General features: G+C 44.5%; 1 protein-coding gene across 13 annotated transcripts in view; it reads left to right on the forward strand.

Moving 5' to 3' along the window:
* Nucleotides 1-10,849, forward strand: part of DTNB (dystrobrevin beta) — a 299,067-nt gene that overhangs the window by 19,715 nt on the left and 268,503 nt on the right. For 12 of the 13 annotated variants that reach the window (XR_003096007.1, XR_003096008.1, XR_003096009.1 and 9 more), the window contains exon 2: nucleotides 10,612-10,679. Coding sequence is in view for 10 of the 13 variants with exons in the window: in XM_025214126.1 (XP_025069911.1) it covers nucleotides 10,613-10,679 (67 nt within the window). In the remaining 3 variants the exon portion in view is untranslated. Of the gene's footprint in view, nucleotides 1-5,143; nucleotides 5,153-10,611; nucleotides 10,680-10,849 lie in introns of those variants that run through there. The other variant, XM_025214125.1, reaches the window with a different exon arrangement.

Consider the following 10,849-nt stretch of genomic DNA (forward strand, 5'->3'; position numbering starts at 1 on the left):
GCCCTCCCCTCCCCCCCTCCTGGGGTGCAAGTAGTGGTGGGAGCCGCCCCCACCCCATGAGCTGCGGCTCTGTCCCACGCCCCCCCTTCCCCCCACCCTGCCCTGGCTGGGCAGCACCTGCCCCCTCCCTCACTGCGGGGGGCATTGATATGCGCCCCCACACCCTTTCCCTCTCCCCTTCCCTTCCATCTTACCAGCTGGAGGCAGCTCTCCGTGCTGCCAGCTCTGCTCTGTGCTGTGTTGCGGCTACGTGCAGCATGGGCATTTATCGGCCAAACGATCATCCCCATAGGGCCAATATCCAATATAGACAGTTTTCTTCATATCAGTACCAATCTGATATCGGACTAACGTATCAGTGCATGTCTACTAACAGAGGATTGAATAGCAGCCTTCAACTCCCTGCAGGGTGGTTGCAAAGAGGATGGAGCCTGGCCAGGGTCTCAAGTTGCAGCAAGGGAAGTTGAAGGTAGATGTTAGGAAAATCTTTCTCACTAGGTGGGTGGTGAAGCACTGGAACAGGCTTCCCCGAGAGGTGGTGGAGTCTCCATCCTTGGAGGTTTTATAAATCCTGGGTAGACAAAGCCTTGGCTTGGGTAATATATCTAGTTGGAGCTGGTCCTGCTTTGAGTGGGGGTTGGACTACATGTGACCTTCTGAGGTCCCTTCCAATCCTAACTTTCTATAATTGTATGATTACACTGAAATGCCATTTTTGTACATTTTCACTGCTCTTCAATTTATAATTAAATACTGCTTGTCTCAGATAATTGAAAATTTATCTTCTAGTAAATTGGAAATGAAATATTTACTATCTACTGATAGTAAAAATGTGTGAAATTAGGAACCTGAATAAATGTAAATTTAAAGCTAATTGCTTAAATAAGAAATTAAATACATGCATTTTTGGATTCTTATATTTCTAAAATACTTCCATTGATGGTCTTTGAACTCAAATAATATTGTGTATTATATAAAATATGTGTATATTATTTGCATTGAGATAGCTGGGAAAGTTTTCCTGAGATTTCAAAAATGTCCCATTCCCTATTGTGAAGAAACCAAGACCAGAGAGAGACAAAGGGAGAGGCACTTTCCCTTCCCTTCTCCACAGAATAGCCATTAACTTGGGTGAAAGAAACCAATTCACTTCCCAGCTTTGCCAGTCTCTTGGATCCTGGGTAAGTACCCTCACCTCCAAGCTACTGGCTATTCTGGTGTGAGTTTCTCTTCCTGCTAAAACTGTTCCATGCTGTAAACATGCTATTTTCTGGGGGAAAGGGAATGAGAGGGAGAGACTGAATTGAAACGCTGGCTTCCATCCATAAATGCTTCTTGCGTAAATCCCAGGATGTCATCCTCCCACTGTACTTGGCCTTGGTGAGGCCGCAGCTGGAGTACTGCATCCAATTCTGGGCTCCACAGTTCAAGAAGGATGCTGAGAAGCTTGAGAGAGTCCAGGGGAGAGCCATGCTCATGATCAGAGGGCAAGAGATTAGGCCTTATGAAGAGAGGCTTAGAGCCATGGGACTCTTCAGCCTGGAAAAGCGTAGGTTCAGGGGTGACCTTGTGGCTGCCTATAAGTATGTAAGGGATGTGCATCAGGATCTGGGGAATGCCTGTTCACCTGAGCGCCCCAAGGGATAACAAGGACCAGCGGTCATAAACTCCTCCATGACCGTTTTAGGCTGGACATAAGGAAAAACCTCTTTACTGTCCGAGCCCCCAAGGCCTGGAATAGACTCCCTCCAGAAGTGGTGCAAGCACCTACTCTGGACTCCTTCAAGAAACAATTGGACGCTTATCTTGCTGGGATCCTTTGACACTAGCTGACTTCCTGCCCCTGGGGCAGGGGGCTGGACTTGATGATCTTCAAGGTCCCTTCCAGCCCTAATGTCTATGAAATCTATGAAATAATGTCTGTGAAAAGTAGTACCATATTTTGTTTTAAGAATACACACGCACACATACTACTTGTGTGTGTGGGTATCAGCATGTGTTAATAAGCAGCAACCAACCAATGAGAATCAGTCTTTCTTTAAAAGTCTTAAAATTCAAATGCAAAATGAATTTAGAATTGATCAAGTTCTGGTTAAAATTGGTTCATCTGACCTCAAAGTAATTTAATCCGCAATCAAATACAATGAAAAGATGAAGCCTTGGGGTTAAAACAATGAAGAAATATTTAATTTATAAAGTAGTAGATTTATATGGTAGTCAGAAAAGAATCAACACCTTTGCAATAGTCATTATAGTTCTTGGGTTACTTTTTCCAGGGGCACAAAAATGGAAAAAAGCCATGGAAGAATGCGAGTGGGATGCTTGAAACATTGGGTACTTACTAGTGCAAGGGCTCCAGACCTTCACAATTATGCTCCTTCACTACAGTTTAAAGAGTGAAAGTACTTAATTAGGCCGTTACCTACAGCTGATGAGCTCCAAGAAGAGCGAAACCTTTTAAAATAGGTCCTGTAGTATTGGCCTAACAAGCTTTCCAAGTGTTTTGTTTTCATTTTTGTGATTTAGTAAAGGAAACCAGAAACCAATGGAATCCCCCCAAATAATCCAGACTCAGCAGTGACTAAAATTGAAAACAAGGAGGGGGAAATAATTTTTTCAATTATTTTCTTTCAATAGTTTCTGTCTGGAGAAAATGAAGATGTAGAAAACTAACTGAAGTGGGGAGGAGAAAAAAGATGAGGGTAAGAGAGACACGGGGCAACAGTAAAATAGAAAGCAAGGAGGGAAGAGAAGAAAGAAGTGGAAGAAATGAAAATAAAAGGATTTTCACAATTGTTCTTACTGTTTAGAAGTTCTCTATCCTTCTCTCTACACAGTTTTGGATACTAGATTTCATGTGAAGTCTGTCACAGGGTTCATCATGAAATAATTACATATAGTTTTATTATAGCTGTTGCAATTTGCAAAGGACTTTGAGGATATATGTAAATAGAATAGTGCTTCACATTTTATCAGTTTTTCAGTTCATTTCATACAGCTATAATTTTGAAGGTTAAAAGGTGCTGAATTTAAAAAAATCCATGTTCCTGGATGTTTTTTGTAATCAGTGGGCAAGTCTACGTGTGCACTAATGCACTTTTTCTAATGTGCATTAAATTTAGTACTTCCAAAGTGAGGTACTAAATAAATGTGCGTTAGGCAGCGCAAATGCACGTTAGCACATTTGCATGTTTTTTAGTGATGCTTTATGTGCAGTAAACTTTTACTGCTCATAACGTAATGTCATGGTTTTTTACGTGATGTTTTAAGGCACAGTGAAATAGTCTACTGTGCATTAAAGCACATGTGTAGGTGTGTCCAGCATGTCCAAATTCTAGGTAAAATTTTTAACATGTCAAATGAGAGGCCATTCATCCAAAAGTGGTGAGGAGTAAGGATTTCTTTTCATGCTTAAATTCCTTTTATAATCCACCTGATTCACATTCTGTTTTTTAACACACAACACTTGAGTCCTTCAATACTTCTGTTCTTCACAAGTACATGGTATGCTTAATATTGTCAGTAGTTACCTCTTTTCTGTGTGAAATTTGATTTTCTTCCAGTAGATTGAGGCAAGCTCCTTAAGCTGCTAGCATTCAGGTGATGAATCAGGGCCTGGTAGTATCGTTGTTATTGTTATTTACTCAGTTCCACAATAGGCTTAATTCTGTTGATATTAGAGCTGAAATGATTCCATTACTATGTAATCCATTTGATTATTCATAGTAGTAATACAATTCAAACGAATACCCCTACCACCCCGCACTCCACTGCAGCCCCCCTGCCGAAAAACAAACAAAGAAAAACAAGCCCAGAGCTCTTTGTATACCACAGAGATTTACTAATCATCCTGATTTCAAAACATCATAGGAAAGATTGTTGGTAAGAGCAACTATTTTTTCCTGTTCTCTAAGGGTAGGAATTGGGTACCAAGAAGGCCATTTTTTAGCTAGAAGATAACCAGAGACTAGAATCTCTGATAAGGGGCCTTCCAGCCTACTGTTCTCTCCTCTGCTATCACAGACAACCACATTATATAATCACTTGTAAACTGAGCCTGCTCTACTTAAATAGTTTGAAGTCTGTTAGCTTGGCTTCAACAGTAGGCAAGATCTTAGGGAAGATACTGAAGGAAAGAGCAGTGAAAGATATAGAAGGAAATAGAAAACAGGACAAAATACAACATAGGCTTATTGTCAGAGGATGATCATATCAGATTAATTAATACAGGGCTGTCAAACTCATCCATCCCCGTGGGCTGGATGAGTGGCATGGGGCTGGTCTGTGATGTGGATCAGGCCCACAGACCCCCTCCTTCTCCCCAGCATGCCTGATCTGGAATCCACTCTGTGTGCAACATGGATCCTGGAATGGGCACCACATGTGGCACAGTCTGGCTGGAGCGGCAGTCCTGCTGCACACGGTGGCTGTCCTAGCTGGCACGCGTGCTGCATATGGTGCCTGCTCCTGCTAGTCTGGGTCTGCAGTGCTTGTCGGTGCTGCGTTCAGCGCAGGTCCCAGACTGACTGGAGCAGGTTCTGGGTTGGGTGTGTTGTGGGAGAGGGGTCTGTGGGCCTGATGCAGCCTATGGACTGGCCTCATGTCATGCCCCATGCGGGTCTGATCACACCCAGGGGCAGCACCAGGGCTAGACGGTGGGGCTTCATGGGTGAGATCCACCCCATGGGTTGTATGTTTTACACTCCTGATTTAATATCATAACTGTGATAAGATAAACTTTTTGTATAAGGGCAATGCAATAGACTTGATTTACCTAGATAAAAGCAAAGCTTTTGGTACCATACCTGAATGGAGACCAACTTTGTTGGCAGGAGTGCCACAAATGATCCCTGCACCCTCCCCAAGTGCCACTCCCCTTCCCATTCTGCACTGCTTTCTGTTCCCAGCCCTGTGCTCCCTGCCTGATTGGCTGCTTTGCTTTCTTCCTTATCTGCCACTCTGCTGTCCGTCCCCTCCCCAGTCTGCTGCATGCCACGCACACAGGCTGCCCGTGCCATTTGTGGCACTTGCACCACAGATAGGGCACCTCTGCCCTGCCTCTTGGGGAAATTATTGGCCAAACAGAAGAGGACAAAGATCAATACTACAGCCGAAGCAGATAAAGAATTAGCTCAAAGGGAGGCTCGAGCAGGTAATGTTGAAAGGGAGGTATCCGACTGGAGGGCAGTTACCAGTATCGTTCCTCATCTTGGCATGGCAGTTGGGAATGCCCACACGAAAGACCCCATTGAGAATACTGAGTGCAGGCCACCAATGTTCAAAGAAAATGAATTTAAATTGCAATTAACTCTAAAAGGGGCCACTATGCTGGTGAAGGGAATAGAGACCTTTGTCTTATAAAAGAAGATCTTCTGGTTTAGTTTTGCATTATGGAGACTGGGAAAGGACTATGAGCACTCTTGACAAGTACGTGTGAGGTGACTATTGGGGAAGGAGGAAGAGCTTCTTAGGCTGAAAACCAGCACTGGCATGAGGTCATGGCTACAAACTGGCTCTGGATCCATTTAGATTTGATAGCTAGAAATCTTTTTTCCCAGGAGGGGCAGTTCTGAAATGGTGTAAGCAAAATGGTGGGAGCACAGGGCCCACATCTCTTAGCCTGAACCGGGTATGTTTGTGGAAGGGCTGGTCTCACAGGACAGAGGCGTCTGGCATGCCAATCGGTGCGTGTTACGTGGGTCGTGCGCGGTTCCCGGGTGAGGTACAAAGATGGCTCTTGTCATGGGGAAGGTGTCTGGCAAGCCCATGCATCAGGGCTTTTGCTGGTTGCCAGTTGGGGCCAGGAAGGAAGTTGTCTCCCTTCCTGGATGCTGCTGGCTTCTGCGGGATTTCTCCCCGTCCCTCTGAAGCAGTGGGATGTTGGCCATGGCTAAGGCTGTGGGGTTGTGACTGGGCTGCATGGATTCTTCTGCTGGTACTAGAAAACTCAGCGGTTCCTGGCTGGGGGTGTCTTGCTTCTTTGCTCAGGATCATAGCAGTTGCCAGGTAGGACGAACTGGAATGGACTGAGGGGGTGGGGAGAGGTGCAGGGGTTTGCCTTCTCCTGGATCATTCATTTTCCTTGTACTTCTGACCATATATCAATTAGCCACTTTCCAGTTGTTGCAGTGTCAGGATCTTGGCAGTGCCCTACTCTCCATTCCTTTTACCTCTGGCATGTTATTAGGGTGTTCTTGACATTTCTTGTTCCTTGTAGCTGTAGGTGAGGGCTTGCAGTGGCTGTTTAGGGGATTGCTTCTGTTAACAATTACCTGCAAATGCAGGGGTTTGGATTGGATGGCCCTGCAGGCTCCTTCCAGTCCTACATTCCTGTGTTTGTTGCCCCTTTGGGATTCTTTTGTTGAACCTTCACTCCTTGTATGTAAAACATGACTCCTCTTAGAGATTGTTTCAGACTAAGCTAAGACCTGCAATGTAGATTACAACTGCTAAGTTTTCATAAATAACATAAAAATGTCCCTAGCTTGATGGTTCTCAACCTTTTAAGGTCCATGGCACACCTCCTTAAGCTCAAGACACCCCTTGGAAAATACTGGGTCTTAGTTTTCACTCATTTTTGACTACAGAAATATAATACAGAAATCCTTTTGTTGCAAAGAACTCAGAAAGCTGCACAACAGGTCAGACTGTTTTTAATGCTGTGAATTCATATTTGAAATCTCTGGATTTATCTTGCGAATCATGTTTTCCTTTGCATCCTGGTTGAGAATCACAGTTAGGATTTATGATGAGCCAGGCCATTATATGTAATTCTTCTCAAGTGCAGTAAAAAATGAGCCTTTGCAGGGAAGCTTTGGTACTGGGCAAAGGGAAACTGGATTTCTTTAGTGATGGTCATCAATCCAAGACCGTATAACTGTGATAGGGCAGGAAGCAGAGCAATAGACACATGAATATGTTATCCATAGAACAGGTACAAGAACTTGCATCTGTGCAGAAGTCAGTTCAGTGGTGAGATATACAGGGCCACACAGGTATTAGTCATAACCAGCCCAAATGCTGTGAGCTCTATAATAGATTTAGGTTGAACACAAAATGTTAAAAAAATCCTAGGTTTGGAAGAGACCTCAAGAACATGCATGTGACAATGTCAAACACTTGCTGTGAGGAAGTGTGGGGTTTTAAGGTAACTAGTGCTTCCTTAATTGCCCCCCTTTGGGCATATACATTATGATCTAGTGCTTTAAAATAGTTTTTGATGTGGCATCCTAGGATTTATAAATGACATCATGTAGAAATATATTGATTACCACTTGAGTCATCACCAAGAGTTAAATGTTTAGATCCATGCTGCAGCTCTCTCTCACTCGAGCTGATGGAACAGTTATCACAGTTCTTGCTCATGTCCAAGAAGCCTGTTTCAAGCAGACATATGGCATGGAAAATGTCAAACCAAATTCAGCAAAGTTCTGTGTACCTGAAAAAGTGTCTTACAATCAGAAGCGTTGGGCTACCCTGACTGTCTTGTTACTTATTCATATTCCCATAGTGCCTGGGATTCCTAGTTGTGGACCAGGCATCTATTGTGTTTGGCCCTATACAAGCAGAAGAAAGACTGTGTCTGCCTTAGAGACCATTGGGGAGTATAAGGACTCAATATTGCTCAGCACCATGTTCCTTAGTCTGCACACAGCAGCTGCCCTAGCCACTGTCAAGTTTTTTTGCTTTGTTTTATTTTGTTTTGCTGTCAATATTATGCAAAAGGAAAGTTTTAAACAAGATGTTGAACAGCAAAGTGATTTTGTAATTATTTATGGTGAGCTCCTCCCAAGTGTGAGAGAGCGCGCACAGGGCAAAGCGAACAAGACAGTGGTTCAAAATGGAGCCAATATTGGGGAAATTCTGATTTTTTGTGTGTGTTGTTCCATCATAATGCATACCATATTTACTTGAATCTAAAACAAGGCATCTTTTGCCCCTGGTTTAACATGCCTTTCCTCTGCCATATTTCCTGTACCATCACAGCTACAGCATCACTCCAACACTCCCTATCATTGCTCTATGCAAGCAGCATACCTTTATGGAGCAGTATAATTTTGTGCAGGCTTCTACTTTGAGTGTCTTTTTTGTGGAGCAGTCCATATTCTAACAGGGCTCTGAGCACCCAGCTCCTTATGTATGACTAGCCAATTGCCCATCAAGAATGACAGGGGGGTGGTGGGGAAGGGGCTGGGATGGAGTGCTGCCACCTAACATCCCATGCTGCCGCTGTTCTGCCTCTTGTCCAGTCCTCGGCGCGTCTTCGGAATCATGGCGGCGTTCCCCCACACTTGGAGCACTCTGATTGGCTGTTTCCATCAGCCAATCAGAGTACAAACAAAGCGTTACGGACAGACAGACAGACAGACTTAGGCTTTTATAAGATTAGAATACTGTCTGAGAGTTCCCTATGGTTTGATACATGGAAGGACAGGTAGTAAGCAGGGCTGTGCCAAGCTTTGGTTGCTGATTCGATTTGGCGGACATTCAGCCCGATTCAGTGGCCAAATCTCTGAATCCGAATTGAATCAGGAGTCCGTTTAATCTCTCCAAATTGAACTGGAACCCTCCGAATCGATTTGGAAAGATTCAACAATTTGGATATAGACACAGCTTTAAATATTTTCTACATATCTCAAGGTACCAGGCAGCTCATGAATGCTGACATGGTGGGGTAGATGGAGCATCCCACAGGTACGCAGGGCAGGGGCAGGGGGTCCCTAACATGCTCAGCAGCAGACCACTTCTGGTCGACTTCGAGGTCTGCTGGGGAGCATGCAGGGAGCTCCCCAGCACCCCCCTTGGATCAGGGACTGGTGCCTCCTGGGTCTGGGAGGGCACCCAGGGTCCCCCTGCGGCCTATCGCCAAGCCGGGAAGGTGTGTGGGGGGGTGCCTCAGTGCGCTCCCCAGCACACCTGGAAGTGGACCGGAAGTACTTCTCGTTCACTTCTGGATTTGCCGCTGAGCACATGAAGGGCCACTTGTGCTCCTGTGGGACGCTCTATCCGCCCCAGCATCGCAGCATTCACAAGTCGCTCCTAGTACCTCAGGTTATGTAAAAAAACCATTAAAAGCTGTGTCTATGTCTGAATCGTCGATTCCCTGAATCAGCATCGAATCTTCAGATTTGGATTCAGCCAAATCAAATCGGGACAGTGATCTGAATCAACGACTCGAATCACTGTCCCCGATTCAGGCCAAATCTGAATCAAATATGGCCTGTTTCGCATACCCCTAGTACCAAGAGAAGAAAGAAAAGTTGCATATTGTTGTGGTACGCTACTTGAACTTTCCCTCTGCTCCCTATTTTTCTATACTTGGGAGCATTCATTGTCAAGAAAGAACAGGTCATGGTCTTGAAGACCCCTTTCTTATAATTATTATCGGTGCACAAAGATAACAACGGCTAATATGCAGACCAAGTGGCATAGGCAGTGGGAGAAGATATTAGGGGCGGGGGAGGCTGACCCCCTCCCCTCCCTCCCGTGGGGCTGGCATGGCTGGTGCTGTGCACGGGTGGCGATGGAGGAGCACACTGAGGGGGCTCTGGGTGCGATGCTGTGAGATGGTGGTGTTGTGGTGCTGCTGCTGCTTCCGGCTGCTGTGAAAGTAGTTTGGCGGGGCTAAGCCCCGTTAGCCCTGGCCTTCCTCCACCTATGCCAGGTGGACTGCTGGCAAAGGTTCTGGAGCACAGGTATCGACCTTTTAATGGCATGCATCTAGAAGAGGACATTTTTGAACTCCTATTGTAGAGATAAATGTAATTTTTCCCTGGGTACATTTGATTGGTAAAATCGATTCTTTTTAGATTGTTCCCCCAACCTGGAACCAAGAGTTCTAGATTTTTGCATTAGTAAAATGACAAGGTACTTGTGTAAAATATAATCTGTAGCTTGCATTATCAATTGATACGTACAGTGCTTTGGGATCCTTCAGAATGAAACGTTATATAATGTAAGATCTTTGTCAGAAAATAAACTGTGGAAAGAAGCTGTCAAAAGTCTATCACTGAATGTATTTGATGCCAAGGCTAGGTATTAGCCTATAGGTATAATGAAATCTGTCCTGCCATGTTGTATGAGGATGAGCTAGATGATTCCATGAGTTGTCATGGAATAACATAATTGCTGCTTTTCTTTTAAAAAGTATCTTTTAGTTAAGCTCTACTTAAATAGTTGGTGACTGGTGTCGAATCAGAACTTTCATATGGGCAAATGTTTTCAGCGAGACATTCAGCTGAACCACGTGCATTGTTTTAAGGTGATTGAGGAGCAGCAGAGGGTGAGGAGTCAGACCCTTGCCTCTTGCCCATCTTCCTTGTGCCCCCCAATGTCTGTCTTGCCCTGTGTCCCCACTTCCTGCCCATTGCCCTCCTGTGTCTGCCCCACCCCCTGCTCCCCTTGAAGTCTGCTCCCCTATATCTGTCTGACCTCTCCACCTGTCCCCGCTGTGCCTGCCCTCTCAACTCGCTGTCCCCCCTCATTTACCTTTGCCTTTTGACCAGATGTTTTGAGAAAAGATCAACATTTTTCAGTTGAATCAAATAAGTTTGCTCAAAGTTGGCTGTGTAGTGGAAGTTATATCATAAACTATGCATTTTTCATTCTTAGAATGATTGAGGAGAGTGGGAAGAGAAGGAGGACAATGGCAGAGAAGAGGCAGCTGTTCATGGAAATGAGTAAGTAACAACTTGAGAACATAATGTCATTAATGTGCTAGAGTAGAAAGTACAAGAATGTTATCATATGCCTTTTAATTTAATAAGGTATTAGAGCTGTGAAAAGTTATACATTCATAATTTTGGTACAAGAAGCCTTTATAACCAAGGCTACATAGTGAAAGACAAGG

This window comes from Alligator sinensis, unplaced genomic scaffold (assembly GCF_000455745.1).
Source record: "Alligator sinensis unplaced genomic scaffold, ASM45574v1 scaffold8_1, whole genome shotgun sequence".
Lineage (NCBI taxonomy): Eukaryota > Metazoa > Chordata > Crocodylia > Alligatoridae > Alligator > Alligator sinensis.